At 38.6% G+C, this 19,127-nt stretch overlaps 1 protein-coding gene across 4 annotated transcripts in view; it reads right to left on the reverse strand.

The window, feature by feature from the left end:
- Window positions 1-1,204: 1,204 nt before the first annotated feature.
- The window catches only part of RNF144A (ring finger protein 144A), a 66,795-nt gene continuing 48,872 nt past the window's right edge, over window positions 1,205-19,127 (reverse strand). For all 4 annotated transcript variants that reach the window (XM_026845356.1, XM_026845358.1, XM_026845359.1 and 1 more), the window contains 6 exons: window positions 13,988-14,092; window positions 13,724-13,784; window positions 12,420-12,627; window positions 10,432-10,579; window positions 9,046-9,135; window positions 1,205-5,933 (listed from right to left, as the gene is read on the reverse strand). In XM_026845356.1, coding sequence (XP_026701157.1) covers window positions 5,802-5,933; window positions 9,046-9,135; window positions 10,432-10,579; window positions 12,420-12,627; window positions 13,724-13,784; window positions 13,988-14,092 — 744 coding nt within the window. In that variant the 3' untranslated portion in view covers window positions 1,205-5,801. The remainder of the gene's footprint in view (window positions 5,934-9,045; window positions 9,136-10,431; window positions 10,580-12,419; window positions 12,628-13,723; window positions 13,785-13,987; window positions 14,093-19,127) is intronic.

Below are 19,127 nucleotides of genomic sequence, written 5' to 3' on the forward strand. Positions count from 1 at the left end.
GGAGGTCAAGAGAGGTGATCCTCCCCCTCTACTCCACTCTCATGAGACTCCACCTGGGGTACTGTGTCCAGCTCTGGGGCCCCCAACATAAGAATGACATGGACCTGTTGGAGTGGGTCCAGAGGAGGGTTACAAAGATAATCAAAGGGCTGGAGCACCTCTCCAATGAAGAAAGGCTGAGATAATTGGAGTTTTCAGGCTGGAGAAAAGAAGGCTCCAGGGAGACCTTATAGCAGCCTTCCAGCACTTAAAAAGGACCTACAAGAAAGCTGGAGAGGGACTTATTACACAGACACGTAACAACAGGACAAGGGGTAATGGCTTTAAACTGAAAGAGGGTAAATTTAGATTAGATGTAAGGAAGAAGTTCTTTATGGTCAGGGTGGTGAGGCACTGGCACAGGTTTCCCAGAGAAGCTGTGGCTGCCCCCTACCCTGGCAGTGTTCAAGGCCAGGTTGGACGGGGCTTTGAGCAACCTGGGCTAGTGGAAGGTGTCCCTGCTCATTGTAGGGGGTTGGACTAGATGACCTTTAAATTACTCTTCCAACACAAACTATTCTATGATTCTGTATTAGTTATGCACACCATTTGTTTGAAGAAGTTGTGCCTGTGCTTTTTTTATGAGTATAGACAAATTGCATCCTAACAAGTGAGAAACTATGGGGACTGAAAGAAAGACTGCATCCTCACCTGCAGTTCTGGCAAAGTGCCTGTTGGAGTCAAGAACATAAAAGCCAATTCCCACAGTCAAAGAGACATAAGTATGTTATGTTGTTCAGGAGACGGGGCTTTACCTCTAATAGTTTCACCTCCACAACACCAAACCGAGGGGAATACGAGCTACTTGCAGCCACCTCCATGAAACCTAAACCCATGCTGCAAGAATACACACACATATCAAGAGTGATCCTCAGAGCAGCACATTCACCCAGCCAGAGAGTAGATCAGTGGACTGCAACAGGAGTTGGACCAAAGACCCAGCTGTAGGTCAGATTAGCTCTAGAGATACCCAGATTTACTGTTTCAGCTAAACTGGGAGATGATGAGTCAGAAACTGCAGTTATGCCCAGAAGTGAGGCAGGAGGTATCCAGGCTACAGGACTGAGAGACAGATATGCATAGGGAGTGCTACCATAACTAAAGCACTTTTCTTTAGTGAACATATCGCACTGAAGAGTCAATAGGAAGAATCACAGGAGACACATTCATTTAAAATATCTATTGAAATTACAAATTAAACTCTTCAATATGATTCAAAGTACAAAACACAACATTAAAAGGCATTCAACAGCTCTTTTATACATCACAGTGTTAGTGGCACAAAATGTACTTACATTTCAAATACATCAACAGAACTATTTTTACACTGGTCAGATACATTATTTATACATACGCATGACTCCTTCATGCTTACCCCTATACAAGTTTAAAATACATCCATGATAAAGTGATCAAGAAAGGTTCAGTTATGTATCACGTACCTGTACCTAATGTTCCTGGAATTCCTATGAGAGATACACAAATCAAAGCAATAATGAAGACCACAGGGCTCTAAACACAAACAGCATGCCTTACTTAGTATAAGTGCATTAGCAATTAAGCACTGATGCAGGCTTTTTGATGTCTTTGATATCACTGTCATCAACAACTGTATTCTATCTGTTTTCCTCAGCATTTTAGATTATGTATGTGAAATGTACAAACTTTGGTTTTAAAAAAGCAAATTTGCACAAAGCTTTATGCATGCTGAACCTCACTGGGATGAAAACAGCCTGTATTATATTCCTATACAGTAAAAGGCCTACAGAAAAAATGCACAAAATTTTTTATTTTCCTGCCCATAACAATTTTAAATCAAAAGCACTTTATTTTTTCTGACCCATGAATATTTTATCCTGTCAGCTCAATAAACAAGAGAGCTTTTCACTAATTTTGATTGTGTTTCCTGCATGTCAGGAGATCAACTGTAAACTGAGAATTGATCCAGTCAGCTCTTACTTGGGATTTTGCCTAATTCATAAGCTGGAGTATCTGAAGAAAGATCATGCTGCTTGGAATGTGGGGGAAAGCATCCCAAATTCTTGGCATGCTAAGTTCAGTAGTAGGAGGTTTCAGGATGAATGCCAATATGAATAAAATTGAAATATTAACATAAAACTACAGTAAGCATTTATATACAATCTTTCATCACAGAATCTTGAAGAGCCTCAAAACCAATGAATTTGCCCTCACAGCCTCCCTTGGAGGTAGGTAAACATTGGTCCATCCATTTAAGAGATGGCTAAATTGAGATAAAAGAAGGTAAGTGACTTGTCCAATATCACGTGGGGAAAGCCCAATGCTAGTGCCGTTGAAGTCGGTGCAAGCTGTGATACTGATCTCTCTCAGGACTCTCTTCAGCCCCACTAATGAATGTCTAGGGAGATGCAAAGCCTCTGGAGTCTGGACTCCACACTTGCTCACTGGACATGACATCAGTTCACCCCAACAGAACATGCAAACAATGTACTGTTAAAAACTCCATTAAAACCAGCATTTAAGACAATGCAAAAACCCTAAATAATAGCATAACCATAAAAATGCAACAGAAATCATGCAGTGAAACTTATTTTTCTGGTGAAAATCTAAAAAGCCAAAGCTGTTGTAACAGAATTTCATCTGAAAAGCAGGAGAGACAAACATTCACTTTTCCATGGCAAGGGGTTTAAATGTCAGAGTTTAAAATAATGTATTTACAATTCAATTTCAGGGTATTAAATGTCACACTGTCAACATAAGCTGTAACATAAAAACACCCCGAACTTAACACATCACTGCCAGAAGCTGCTATTTTGGAAACAAATCAGTACTAAAAAATAATAATAAAAAAAAAACCAAACCAAAAATATCCCTAAGAATAATACAGATGGAATGAGATTTAGCAAACCTGAAAGGATTAGGTTTTAATAAATATATGTAGGCATAGTCTATCCCAACAGCCAGAATGTGAAATGAGAGATGTCACAACAATCTCCAGTAGCAATTCAAGTTATGTTAACATCAGAGACAGAGATGTACTGACAGTAGTACAGTTTTCTGATTATATATGTTACCTGTGAGCATCAATTATAAACTATCATTTTAAAATGTCTGTATTTCTTTTTCTTTACTTTTTCTTTTAAATTTGGAAATGCATTAATTTTCACATTGATTATTAACTGGCACACAGTACTGTGGAAAACTCAAGTTTTGCTGTATTGCCAAATAAAGGCTGTCTCTAAGAAAGGCACAGAGAAAATAAACCTCATACCAGGACACTCTGGTACTGTTAACAGGCCACTGCACCTCTGCTCTTACCCCAACAGTAGAATCAGTCATTAAAGCCACTGCCAAATACAGCAAAATCCCTTAGTGCTCCCAATTAGAAAATTAACAACTCATGAAGTCTTTACGTCCTGTTGTCTGGTTTTCTTTTATGCATTTAAATAGAATTACAGGCCCAAGGATGAAAGGCCATAGTTCAAGCTTACCTGGAGGAAGCTGTCCTTCGCAGAAGGGTTTCCGTTACTTCTGCACACTGAAGTTATGACTCGGGACAACCCAGGTGCTCGGCGGCTCAGGGTGCCTCTGGGGAGATGGACTGAGCAGCTGCCAGAGCCAGAGTGAGAGAACCACTTCACTGCCTGCTGAACTCAGCAGTGCTTCACACACCCCTTGGAGGCTGGCAAACAGGGATCAAATGCACTACCCAGACTTCCCTACAGATATTTTTGGACAACTAGTGAATTTTTAGTAACAAAGATAACTAAAATACTAAAAATACTCTGATAACAGATTATGTGAACTGTGCATTGCCATAAACAATTTGAAGATATCACAAGGGGTTCAGACTCGCTGGAGACCAGCTTCAGGTTACAATGGCTGAACTCATTAAAATGAAGCCAAATAAGCAAATTGCAGATAACCTACAGCTCCTGGAACTAAAATCCGGGGTTAGATAGAGTTTGAATTTGGATAGCATTAATCCTGGAAGAAGCAGGAGAAGAAATTCAAGAGAAGTTTTATAAAAAGACAGTGGCCCTTTCCAAAATTGTACCCTACAGTCTTTTTATTTAACAGATAGACAGTATAAAACAAAAGATAATAGAAAGGACTCTTCCTTACGCTTAAGCTATGAACACATATTCCCAGCCTGTGATAGCACCCAGAAGCAGTTGCATTTAAGGGTCTTAATACATATTCAGTGCAAAGTTATCCTGGCTTTGACATACTCATCCATCTCAGTACATTGATAATGCACAGAAATAAATGATGATAGAAAAAACCAAAGTCAAACTTCAGTTCACAAGCCATTCAAATGCATGTTTTCATTCAGTACTACACAAGGACATACACGTTGTTTCAGGGGCTTCATACTTTATGGCAAGAAGCTATTAGTCAAATTATTGTAGACTTTAAAATCTGAGCAAAATGCTTTTCAACAAAATATTTCTGAAGAGAAACTACAATGATTAATAATAGCATGTTGACTAGCACACTTTACTGCCCTGGAAACACAGCACTGTGAATTCCACAAAACTATCAAATCAAGTGATTATTTTTCAAATAAAAATTTGTTTTGTCACAGTATTGTTATTAACAACATACACCATACATCATATGATATTAACTCTGAAAATGGGTTAAGTATATTAAATGTAAATTACTACTTCCACAAATATCCCAGGCATTTTTATTATTAACTACAGGGATAACCCTGATTTATTTTTATACTTAAAAGGAAAGATTCACTGATAACCCAAGAGTCTGATAAATAGTAAAGTTAGTCCTGTATTTGTTAATAATTATGCTAAAGACAGAAGCAAGCTATCGTGAACTTCCAAAATATTTCAATAGCACAGCTATTTACAAATTTGGTTTAAATAGGATTATATATATATCTCTATATATAAAAAGATTAAGATACCTGGATTAGAAGTTACGTAGCCCTGTAAGTGTAGCAGAACCCTAAACAACAGCAAAAAATAGCAATTCAGAAAAACACTAGTGGTCCAGCAGTAATCAATATCATCAATGCATTTTTAAAAGAACCTTGATTAGACAGCAGGTTTGTGTGACCACTCAACCTTACAGCTTCATGAATTCATTTTTAAAATGTAGCTTTCAATCAAACATACTTCTTAAAAGACTTAAAAAAAACTCCTGGAAGGCAATAGGACGAATTTTGTCTAACTCTCCTTACATTTCAAGAAAGGCAGAGGATGGCCTATATGCACCTTATTAATTTTGTCATACTTGGAAAAATAGGTACTAAAAAGGACATTGTGATGGCTTTAACAAAACCAGATGTGTAATAAACATGGTAAAGTCACACTAAGTTGACTATCTGATTTAAATGATAGGCAACTTAAATATATACAGGAATAAGACACCAAATTTGGATGCGAATAGATATACAGAAGCTTAGATTTATACACATTTTCAGCTTGTTTTGCTGATGTCATTCAGTACAGTTCCTGGTTCACCAGCAGGGCAGCAGAAACTTTTTGCATTACTTTTAGCAGTATCACCTCTTCATTTCAGATAGCTACCCGGGTCATTGGTCTCCCTTTAGCACCAAGTTGGCCTTCCACTACCCTCCTTGTCTATTATCAATTGATCTATGCAACAGTAGTAACAAAAGTTCCTGGAACCCAGACTATGTGTCAGTGAAAAGTAGAATGGGGCAAGTAAGGCTACAACAATCTAAGTGCAAGAGGGAAACATCAACAGCAACAATAAAATCAAAACACATGTTGTGATGAGTCCAATCTTCTCTCAGTCTAGGTAGGTAGAGGGTCATCATCTCCTTTATTACATTTGCACTTGCAGCACAGAATAAATGGTGTAGCAAGTAGAAGGAAAGGGGAGGCCACCAAAAGTAGAAGACCAAATCCTGCAAAAATTCCGACCACCTACAAGAGAAATGAATAGCACTGTGTTAGGGATAGCAATTGTCTAATTCTGCCGACACCAGTGCATCATCAGTGTCCTTCAAAAGGATCTCAGCAAATGCCACGGAGCTTACCAGAGCCAGGACTTTCCCCCAGGTGAACACTACAGTCAGCTCCTGTGACTAATAAATGTCAGTGAAATCAAAGAGTGAATGTTCATGTTTCATTGCGCCAGTCAGAACCATGCCACACAACTCAATTTCAGCACACAAAGTGATGCAGATAGTTATTCACCTTTTTGAATTTTGCTATATCTCAAACAACTAATGAAGAACTTTTTTTCCTGATCAAACCTAAATGTTTAATTATCAGGATAAAAAACATGAGTTAGACACTCCCACTTTCAGGTGCTCCCCTTCTTGCTGGAAAAAGCTCCAAAAATAAGCAGTCAAGGTTTTGGTGTTCATGAAGAATTTGGAAAGACTCCCACAAACTTCCCACCAGCAGGAACACAAGCTTGGGAACCTCAGCCACAGATTACAAGCAATATGGACTATAGGAGAACTTTGCAATGGCTCTTTGCAGTCAGACCTGAGCTTATCCTGCTGCTTCAGGGGACATGACCTAACTCTACTTAAAAGTATTTTCTTCATTCATATTTATTTATCAACCTCTTTCCAGTATGGGCAGAGGACCACAGACCTACCTATCCTGTCAGAATGCCAAACTCTATTTAGTTTCTATAGAATATAAATTTGGAAAATTATTTTAAAAACATCCAAGTTGAGGTTCATTGCCTGAGGAAGTTTCCCATTTGCCATAGGCAACTATAAGAGTAATGCTGCAACAATATACCCACAAATTATTTGAGAAATTAATTTAGATTTATTCATGTGAGAGCATCTGTGAATAATTTTTAATAATGAAGGCAGGAGTGGAATGCTAATCTGCTATCAAAACCTCACAACAGAAGGCAAAATGAAATTAAAGTGCAGTACCCATTAAGAATTCTTCCAGCCAGGGCTAGATATGCTGCTTCAATTATCTGGCAAATATTTAATTAGCCATGGTATAGATGGGATGATTTACTAGTACTTTTGTCGGCCACGGACGATTTCCCGTTCTGATTACTATGTATTTCTTTTTGCAATTCCACTATCCAGGGATTTTCAGATTGGGGGCTGAGAGGAAAGGCTGGTTGCAGGAGATGGCGCTGTGGGACAGCAGTCACCGCTCTCAAGCTGCCTCCTACTACGCAAAATTCTTTCAGTCTTGAATTATGGCTGTCCAGAGACAAGAAGCTCAAACTTCCTTGCCCTAACAATTTTATTTCTTGCCAAAGGCAATTTCTTTTTCAGCTTCAGAGGTGTGCACGTTTCATTACTCATTCTTTTTTTGAAGGTGCTGACAATCTAATGCAACTTCCATTAACTAATCTTTTCATTTAGTTGCTACACATATAATACAAAGCTAAATTCTCATCTCCTTTAAAAACTGTAAGCTGCAACTATTGCCATACTGCTCTTTGGAGACAGCACACCCTTGCCTAGTCCTTTGCAGCCCAGGCTAAGAGTGCACTAGTCAGACAGAGCCAAGCTGGAAGTTGGCATTTCAAGTGGACTGGATGACTACTGGTAATAGATACCTACTTACCCTTTCCTTTCAGTCTCAGTATGTCATCAAATAATTAATTAACTACAATTTTGTTTGGTTTGGGGTTTGGGTTTTTTTTTGTGGTTTTGTTTATTTGTTTTTTTAAACAAAACTGCCTGCTGAATATTACTTACTCATTTTCTGCTTGGTTCTGCTGCTTCTGAAGAAATTGCTGCCCTCCTCAGCATCAAGCCATTCCCTCTGGCCAAAACAAATTATTTTTTTTTAATCCACTAACAACAAACTAAAGGCTCACCTCAATTTGCCTTGGATAAATACCCCAAGAAACTTAACATAAGGAAATTACTGCAATGTTGATTTGACTTTAGTGGGTTTAACAGAATTACACCCTGATTGGTAGACAATTATCACTTTCTTGCTCAACAGTGACCAGAACATCGAACATACTGTCTATCAAACACATCTGCACTATCTGCTGTGGCTAAGAACAGATTCCAAATATCAGACTAACCAGCTCATACTACAGGTATATCAAGATGTACCCACACACTTCCTAAAATGCCATTGGCTAAGCCCAGCCAAACCCAGTCCATAGCTCAGGCACCCAGGGGTGTATGTGGAGAGAGAAAGGTGCAATCCTTCTTCTATTACAGTTTAGCTGTTTGTCCAGACTTGGGATTTATGCTCAAATGGAAAGAAACCTGTACTTCAAGAAAAGCACTTCATCTCAAGCTAAGGTAGCTTTTTACTGGCACACAGTTAATTTAGGAAGGGATGACTCAGATACCCAGATGTTCCTGTATCCCTGAAGTGACTGTAAAGGCAGTAGATTGGACCAAGTCACACACTGCCATCTATATTGTGTACATCAAACTAGTGCAGAGATCTCTTTCATTACCAGCATTCATGTTTGCTCCAGCAAGACTGGATCTAGACTGCAAGAGGTATCCCCACACTCTGTAATTGTCAATTTGAATCTGTGTTTGAACCTACTGATGTCCCTGTTCATTGCAGGGAAGTTGGACTAGATGACCTTAAAAGACCCCTTCCAACCCAAATCGTTCTATGATTTTATGATAATCTCACGGGGTTACCTTCTATCCAACCTACATGAATGAGTCAACTGGAGTCCATATCAAGATAGTGAGCATACTCAGGCTAATTCCTCTCCAGTTCTGGATCTGGAGCTAAAGATCCCTTGCAGGATGAGCTTCTCTGTTAATAATATGCACAGTGACAACCTAGTTCATCCTTCAGGTTTACTGAGAACATATCTGGATTCACACTTAACCGGGTCTGCAAATGTACTTTTACTAGTTCACGGTGGTTTTCTGCCAAGGAGTGTCCTCTCTGGGAAAGCTAACTATTCCATCCAATCTACTGCCCTCTTTAATTCTGCTATGAAAATCAGTTACCATCAGCACAGAATTTTACCCTAAGGTGTTAAAATGAGTAAAGTAAAGGACAGCACTGTGACAGTAGTAAACCTGTACAAAGCTTTTAAATATCTGACCTTTACCTGTGTTCTGTGCCAGATGACAGATGCCCTGGAGTGTCCCAGCTTGTTTCGACAAGGTCCTTTGTCATAATGTATCAGGAGAAAATCATCCTACAAAATATAAATGAAAAGGTAGGCAATAAACAGAAGTACAAACTGTTCTTCAAGTTATAAAATACTATTTCCTGAGAACTTATAACCAGGAATTTTACAGGAAGATAAAAGCTTAGTAGTAAGTGGATATGGCCAGGTCCAACCTTTCCAAAGTGCTTTGATTACAATTGTCTTCACAAATAGATTTGTCTAAGCAAGTGTTATATATCTATAATGAATTCTTCTCCCAAATGCTTCAGATGCATATTTAAATTCTACCATGGAGTTTAGCAAGAGGATCCAAGAGGATAAGCTGACCATTGCATATATTATTCACACATATAGAAAGAGCAAAAGAAAATTAATACTTGTACCACAGACTTCCCAAAATTGGTTCCTTTTATTAGCTGAAGACTAAAAGGACAATACAGATTTTTGAGAAATTATGTCCCTATCTGTTCTGCCACCTTCTCACAAATCAGCCAAGATAGCAGGCCTAGTACCAAGGGAACACTGCTTTTTAACCAAGCATGTAAGAAGCCTGTGACTTAAGGACTGTTAGTAATCCATGCAATTTGAATAGTCAAGAGAAGTTTTCAGGAACCCAAAACATTTCCTTTGCTATTGTTAATAATGATACAAAATAAAAACAGATGACATGGAAACACATGTTGTATACAATACATACTCTGATCCTTAGGCATGATAACAGCCTGATTTAAAAAAACATAAACATATGACAGCAGCAGCTTATAGACTGACAAATTCCTGGTGTTAGGAGAACACTGTATTCTTTTTCATGCCAGATCTATTCCTCGTCCCACAGAATACAACGAACAGTAAACAAATCTGACTGCTAGTCTCCTGCATGGTAATGCACCAAATCTAGAATTTGTCTGATAAACTTCCACAGACAAAAAACATCGCTGTACTCATCCTGTAACTCTTTTGAGAAGGTGAACATTGAAGTCAGTACTAAACAAAGTATTATTAGGACAAAAAAAAAAGCAGCAAAACTCCTCCCCCATGTTAGTTGCCATGTAAAGATTGCAAACAGAATATTTTAATAAAATTTTACTTTTTAATAATTACTTACTGACTCACATAGGCAAAATGTGAAGATCATGCAGGTCAGACAAGTAAAACAGAGCATACGATTCTTGTAACATTACCAGCATCAGCTCTGGTGGTCTGTCATCCACCAAGCTGGGCAGAAGCTAGCAAGCTACTATTTAACTGCTTAATGAGACAGCTGGATGGCAAAGCAATGAACTTCTAAGCTTCTGAGAACCACAATGCTTGGCATAAACTTACATCAAGAGATTCCAGACAGTACCAGCAAAAGGCATGTTTGCAGTTCTTACACATCATTTGGGCACAGCCTTCATCTCGTTCAATGTAAACTTTACACTTTGGACAGCGTTTGATTGGAGCATCATCTTCTTCCATTTTAAAAACTGAACTGTGGGAGACAGTCAGGAATTAGTAAAACGTGTGGCCATGTCAGTTTAGAGAAGAATGTCTAAGAATGGTGCTAAGAAGGTAAGTCTACTTTTTCATTTTAAAAAAAAAAGGTAAATTACTAGAGATCCAAGTATTCAACTGAATTTTATTATTCAGATATTTTGGCTATATTCTGTTTATCAAATATTTCTCTAGAAAAAAATGTTTAGTGACTCCAGTGTCTACGTAAGAGTCAGGACGTTTTCTTTGCCACATATTTTACCAACTGCTACTAATAGATATTATAAAATTTTCTCCCAGAAAATATGAGATGAGCAGCAGCCAGTTCACACTTAAATGCTTTGTATGTCTAGACCACTTTCCTTTTTTCCCTTCCTTCTTCTTTCTCAGAAAAGAAGAGGAAGCAATGATGGCACAAGTCCAGACTACATTCCTTTAGACTGGGGCAACAGGGAGAGATTGCTTCTCTCTGCCCTCTTTGAGAATCCTCCCTAGTAATTTCCCTCCAAAACAGGGACCATTAATTTTTTGGGGCATACTGTTCTTTCAGAGCTGATCTCTTCATCTCTAACAGTGTTCTAATGATCTACCACTGTTCACGTCAGGGTCAGCACCACCTCTTCTTGTCTTGCACAAATGTGCAAAACAAGTTCATCACAGAGTGTGCACAACACAGAGGAATGTGGAAACACTGGAAGAACATTCATTTCCCTTGAGTAGCTTTCCACCATATGCAGGTTTTATGCAACCTAACAACTAAAATGTACCTTAACAAATGACACTTCCTGCAGCCACTGCCAGTGGGAGATACAAGAACGACTGATGGGGATCAACAGTTTGCTGGAAAACAGGACTGACCCTTGATTGATTGATCAATTGATTTGCCCAATGACAGGATAAAAGGACACACACTTCTTAGTCACACTAGGGGCAATTGTATTTCACAAAAATGCTTTGAATCCATAAACTATGAAACTCCAAACGCATGGTAACACAAACTGCTACTGGCACATTATGATCCAAAATAATGAAAAAACAAACCTCAATGGAGTAAAAAATTAATCATGAAATAAAAACTAAGAGCAACCAAAACACTAAGGAACATAGACAAAGTTTTTTACCTTGCCATGAAGTTTAGTAAATTTCAGTTCTGGTCAAGCACACACAAAAAGCATGCGCAAAAGTTACTATATTTGACCAGGAACACATCATGACAGCATCCTAGCCAGTCATCTGTTACAGCAAAGCCTATAAGAAGACAAGTTATGAATAGCTAAGTCCAAGGCTGGCCAGGGCTTTAATGGTACCTTGAACTGCTACACTACTTTTGAAAAAGCCCAAATATTAAGTGGAACACAAACATAATGGCCTTTCTTATTCACTGGCTGCAGTGTGCCACTGGAAACAGCTTGAAACAGAACTTAAGATCATTGGCCAAATGTGCAGCAGTTGGGATGAGTGACAGGGTATCCTAAAAATCACTGTCTGGCATGGTGCTACCAACCCTCACACTGTCCAGAATAGTAGCAGCAACAAGATCTTATCTGAAGGGAAGCTCAAGAGCTAACTGGATATCATACTTTTCCCACTGGGGCGAAAAGGCTGTCGACAGAGGCTCAAGCAGCTCCTTTGTGCTTTGCCAGGAATGGTGGCAAGGAGTGAAGCTGCCAAGAGCTATCCAGTTTTGGAATACAGCATTAAAAGAACAGGAATGACTAAGTGAAGGAAACAGCTTTAAGACAAAATATCAGGAAATTGCCTCTTTGCTATTCATACTCTGGTTTGTTCAAAGATTGAGTGTTTTGTTTCTAAATACTTGATCTTTTGCAATACTTTACCTTGTTTCTCCTGGAAGAAAAGAGATTGGCATGTTCTCTTGACAGCCTTGACCTGGATGCCAATTAGATTTGCAAGCAGAGCAGAACTCAATGTCGCAGGCTTTGCATTGGACCAGCTGGGGGTCCTGTGGGCTTGATTCCTGGAGCTGGCAAACTGCCTGGCAAGTAGAAGATGGACACCAAGTCCGACACGGATCCAAAAGCACTTCTGCAAAGGGACATGAAAGAACAAATTTCAAAGGCAGTTACAAGACCAGCCTTCCACAACAATGTATTCCAGCTGAGGTTGACTGGCAAGGCATTTGAAGACACACATTTTTAAAAGAAGCCTTTTAATTCATGCTACCCACTTAAGACATAAATCTGGCCTGCTTTGCAAACAGGCACCAAACTAAAGTGAGTTTCCTGAGTTTGAATTAATTGTCCACTTTCATTCACTGAACTAAACTTGTTCTGAGAATGAGATGTTGTATATTTCTTCAGTTGAAGTTAAATAGAGCATATACTATGCAGGTATAAGCCATCAGAAAGTGTTTTACAGAGACTTGTCCAGTAGAGCTCTATTTCAAGTTGGCCTCTGCCCTAATGGAACCACATGATTAACTGTAGTGTAAGACTGTTACACAGTTTCATCCCTTTCTCACAGGCTGCTTACTGAGAAGTTATTTCATGTTTCAAAGCCCAGTGAAGTCAATAAAAACCTACCAATGACCTCATGGGTTTTTAGGCTGGATCCTGCCCTCAGCAAACCTTACTGTAAATTCTCTATGGCCACACAGTACCACATCCCCACAGGCACCCAGTCAGCTTATATCCTCATAAAAATTAACAAGGTTCATGTTATTACACACAGAATGGCCTAGAAATTCTTCACCCGATGCCATCACAGAAGATAATGGTGGCTCCATAAAAGGGGTCAGTCTAGCTCCCCAGCCCCTAGAATACTGGTAATCCACTCAAACAGCAAAGCTCAAAATAGAAGTCAGTACCTCCCTTAGTTATAGAGCAATATAATACATAGTCATTTTCTTTCCTTAGTTTACTCTCAGAATGTTGCAATTCTGGGAATCATGCAGGCAAGAACAGAACCAATGTTTTTTATTTGGTGTTGGTTTGGGGCTTTTGCAGGGGCGGCTGGGGTGTGGGTGGAGAGTGGGCAGGTGCGTGTAGGTTGTGATGACCAAACAATTAATGCACAATGCTGCTGCATGAACACATGTGCAGAGCCAGATTCTGATTTATGGGATCTCTCTGGAGTGATACCATTTCCAGAGCCTTGCAATGGGTAGTGTTACATGTGTTACCTCTTTCAAACTGTAGCTTCTTATACCTTTGCATGATTTCTGATGCAACCATACACTCAATCTGTTGAAGGAAGGAAAAGACAAATTTCCAATTAGGAATAGCAATAATCTAAGGCATTTTCAACAAATGGAGACAAAATATTTGACATTTACAGAATTATTAAAAATGTATGTTGGCAACAACGGCAGCTGTAACATACAGAGCAATACACATTTAAATATCCTGGAAATTAAAAAAAACATCTAGTTGCAGTAAAAGTGTACCTCATTTTCTTGCAGATGACCTCTCTTTGGGCAGGCAGCATCAGGGCAGCTGATTGCTGTTTCTAGACCTTCTTTGATCAAAAGTTCCACATACTGTTTTAGGCACTGTGAGAGAGCCAAAGACCGAATTAACTATCCCACCAAGAATAATCCACTCAGTATTTTAACAGCTTTCCTCTGAAAATCTGAAGAACGTTAACTTCTTTGAAAAAAAAGATACTACTGTGTCCATTTTACAGCCATGGGCCATGCTCACAGTTTTGACATGGTTATACCTTTAAATAGAAAAAAGCAAGTTAATTTTCCCATCAAATAACTCTTCCTTAATTTAAAATACAGAGCAAATTAAAAAAATAACAATAATGGGGAAAAGGACCAATCAAACAGGGAGCTAAGAGGGGAAAAAAATAATAAAACACCACTAAGATAAAATTAGATTAGCCACATTCCAAAAATCTTCATGTGACTGGAAACCACAACACAGCTTAGTAAGCAGTAACTACCCATAGACAGACATCTGTCAAGCACATCAGAGAGCAAAAGGGAGTGGTATATCTTGCCTTCTATTTCTAGAAAATAACTATCTGAACTTCATGATTAAAGATATATCTTTTCCATAGGAAGGAAAAATGTGAGAATTAGAACTCCCAGAAGAACTACAGTTTCCATGGAGACTGAATAATAAATATTGGTAATACTAATACTTTTCTCCCCTAGCAACCACAGCATTTTACTCGTCATAACTGAAAACATAGCATCTAACAGTAGAGCACAGCACAACCATCAACAAAACAAAGAAAAAAGGTAGGTATTTTAGACTAAGGGCAAATTAAGACCAAACCTTATTATTCTTGAAGAGCAACCAACCACCCCCCTCCACCTCCATACTTCTCACATCAAGGTGAGAGCTACTGCATAGGTATCTGCTGGGGAGGCAAGGGGAGTGATGGAGAGAAAGAGTGATCCTTCTCTCTGCAGATACCGTGCAACTTCTACCAGCCTCGTGCTACACAGGAAAAGCAAACGAGGGTCTGCTTTTCAGTAGATGGGTCACCCTGTGGTGTCCTCACCCTGCTTGTGAGCTAAGCTGGCAGTGGCAAACTGGAGACAGTTACTGGAAGTAGGCCCCTAACTCTCTGTTACCAGATATGCAAATAAAGAGTGAGGCTAGACCAACAGCAGAGTGAAATGAAGATACAAAACAAGCTCAGCATACAGCTGGGTGGGAGGTGAGAAAGATTACACACTCTCCAGCAAGCTGGCAAATCAGAGACTTCAATTACTATTTCCAGACAGAGCTTGCAAAAGGTATGCAGCCGCTGACTCACCATCAGCCTGGGAAGGCAACGGGCTGCATTGACCTTGCCAAGCACAACGTGCCTATCTGCGGGTCAGAGCACATAGCTGCTCTTCCTTTCTTCCTTCCAACCACACCACCAAACAGGCCCATCAACGAGCACATTTCCAGTCTAACCCTTTGTATATGGCTTGCAATTGCTATGGTCCAGACTTTGCTGCTACTTATTCAGCCTCTTCCTGTTCTGACTCTTGATATGTCTATTCAGCTCCTTTCAGACACCCTATCATCTATATTAACATTCTATTCTAGGTTTTACATCTTGCAGCTTGATTGCAGCAAAACCTTCACTTCCTGCCCACACAATATCTGCTGCTCTGGTACCCAGTTATTCTGGCAGCAACATGCCACCACCTCAATAGCACAACAAATAATCTCTCTGTCTCCTACTTATGAGAGACAACAGGTTTATTTTTTGGAAAAGAAAAACAGAGACTAGATAATTGATATCTTTAGAAGTTTTACATGTGTAAGAAATACATGTGACAGATTCTGTCTTTCTCTTTATCAGTAGGGATTTAATGAAGGCAACTTTCACTTAGTAGATGTTTGACTTTCAGAAGGTTTCACTTAGAGCTCTGCAGGGTGGGTGGTGGAGCAGTTCAAGAGAACCACTAGCAGCAACCACAGGAGGCTGAGTTCTGCAAGAACCAGATCCCAGGTTGCGTGCCTTGGCAAACTGTGATTTCAGCTGTAGTGAGGTATTAGTCTTACTATAATGACACTGTTGGCTCTTTCCTTTCCCCTCCATTTGCAGACACCAAATGTGGATTAAAATGAAAATGCATACATTTTTAATGGCAGCACTTACAGAAAGTACTTTTCAAGCTGAATGAGCTTTACCATCATTAATCATTAATATGGTTAATTCTCCTCCTCATTGCCAAAGCCTATTCGATTTGTTTCCCTTTCCTTACATCTTCCAAGGAATGACATAATTCATTCCTTTCATGAGCACTGTCCAAGTCCTTCTACTTCCCCTGATGTGGCATTGGCCCCTATCTCCTCAAAATCAGCTCAAGCCAAAGTGCACTTCTGCTACACCTTCTGAGAACACAGATGCTGTCTCAAGGCCATGAAATATCACTGTAAATTAGGCAGAGGATAAAACACCCTGTCCACTCAAGACTTTCTTGCTCCAGAGACTTCTCAAGTGGAGAAGTAGTAACCCAAAGATGTTGCAAGAGAATCTGAAGCACAGGGTACCAGTGTCTTCTCTTGAGAGCAGACACAAGATGTGTCACTTATGTCAGAAAATTATAAAACTGGTACAGTACTAGAAATGCACCATCATGCAAGCAAACCAATAAAGTAGGATTAGGTACTCAGTTATATAATATGAGAAATTCATTACAAAAAACCTACAAAAAGATGACAAATTAACTGTTGATCATTTTCTGTGCAGCTTGTAGTTGACCCCATGCTGGAAGAAAATATCTTCATAGCCTTTACATTAAGGCAATAAAGTACTATATAGGATGAATGAAAAATGTGGGAATATAAGTCACCCCAAACAACTTTCAAAATGAACTGTATCACATAATTTTTCTCAGAAAAAAACAGGAGCTGAAATTAGATACTATTAGGTATTATTAGGCAGGAATAAGGTCACAAGATTTCCTTTGTGTTGTACACTGACGCTTATAAAACCAATATGCTGAGGAGAATCTTTATTCTTCCTTTAATGGATGTATGTCAATGGAGAGTTATATTTGAAGTAATATTTTGCTAAAATCCACTTGTTTCTTTCTTTAAAAAATCCTCATTGTACTTCAGTAACAATATTTAAGTAAGTCACACATGGAGATAGTCTAAACCTATCAAAGACTGATGGCGGTTACTCTGTATATTTCTGCTTATGTATATAGTCTGACATGATGAAGCCAGAGTAAGACATGGCATTTCACAAAAAATAACTCTTTACTGAAGTAAGTAGGTCATAAGAGAAAATGTTTCCTTTGCATTCAGTTTCGTACTTCATTTTTGTATTCTTGATAATCATCTTCACCTAGAATAATGAAGACCTGCCTAGCCAGCACGAGGAGAGGACCAAGTGTCTTAGATTTCAGTCATTTCTTCAGCTACAGTAAAAAGCCATGTGTGTGCTCCTACTTCTTTCTCAATCCAGAACTAAAATATGTCAGTTTATAACAATCCTTAGGCAAGTTACTCTGTTTCACATTGCAGTTACAACAAGTGAACAAGTAATTGCATTATCTTAGATTTCTGTCCAGCATTTATACTCCCAGCATACCAAATGACTCAGGGGAGGAAAATAACAATTATTATATGATGGCACCCTAGGACACTACTAAGGTTGTTTGAGCTCCTTAACTATACAGATCTATACCTTAACACTCACTTTATAACTTCATATATTTTTAAATTAAAAGAAGATTATAATATAATACCATATATGAATGTTAGACAGAGAACCCCACGAAAACTGCCACATAATTTTTGTAATTTCCTGTAGAGAAATGAGAGCAAAGCACTGCACAACATATGTGTATATATATAGACTATATAAACTATATATATAAACCACATATATAAAAACTATATTTAAAATTTCATATAAGGTTATATAAACTGTAGGTCAAGATACATCGCATGCCGCAGTTGCTGCCAAGATCAGTCAGAAGAGACCAGGTAGCCCTCCTGAGCATTACACCCATATTTTTCCCTTTGTATGCACATTCCTTTGTGCATCCCTGCTCTGTCCTCTTTTTTTGCACATCACTGTTGTCCTTTCCAGTGTCTGGGTGGCTTTTTCTTTCACCTGGTAATCCAAGAATCCTACTGTCATTTGCTGTCCCCATGACAAAAGGCAAGAGCATATCCACTTTGAGGAGTTTTGGCCCAGATCCATTCTCTCACAAGGATCAGCTAAGAGCCCAACGCAGCAGCGGTTTTACTATCAGTTGCCTATGTAAATTAGGAACACTTTTTTCTTTTGTTTGCCTCAGTCCAAGAGACAGATGGCTAATAAAGGAACGACTTCCTTTCTGAAGTTGCCAAGCATAGCCTAATATGTAAAGCTCTGAAAGATGAGTTGTACTTCTAACCACTGTACATCAAGGATTGCACCACACAGAAAGGTAGATTCAGTGACCATTGATGTGCTGTTGATTTAGAGCTGCACTTCCTTTTTTCTAATGTTATAAAGATCAAAATACACTGAGAATCAAAATGATTATTTTAATTCCCAAACCATAACACATAATTTTACTTTGCTGAATTTAACGAACCTGCACAGGCTGCAGCAAAATCTCAATATAAAGAATTAAAATGTCTGGGTTTTGATTTTCTTTTAGGAGAATTCGAGCAAAAATTATGCCTATTTCTGATGACTGTGCTTTAACTTATTTCTTCTGACACTCAAACCCAAATAAAAACATCATAATTTATGAGAAGGAATCTGACTTTCAATGTTTCAATGTGGGGGAACATTTTATCTACCATCTACTTTGACAGAAAAAATGCATTCATTTGTTGCCTAAGGTAATTTTACAATACAAAATGCACAGAATTAGAAAGACTTGAAGATATTTTTTGGTTAATATCTTCATTTTTTTAAAATAAAAGAACATACCTTTTTGAGGAGTTACAACAAATTTATTTTTAAGAACATGTTATTACTACTATCATCGGGGACAAGAAATGGCTATTCAAGATGTCAGCTTTTGAGTAGGCAGTCAATAAGATTATCCTGTACTATTTTCTTAAGAGCTGCTAGGTGGATTTTGTCAAAATGCAGACTTCTCACTACACTAATGCTGC

This window comes from Athene cunicularia (genome assembly GCF_003259725.1).
Source record: "Athene cunicularia isolate RWA chromosome 3 unlocalized genomic scaffold, athCun1 chr3_part1, whole genome shotgun sequence".
Taxonomy (NCBI): Eukaryota; Metazoa; Chordata; class Aves; order Strigiformes; family Strigidae; genus Athene; species Athene cunicularia.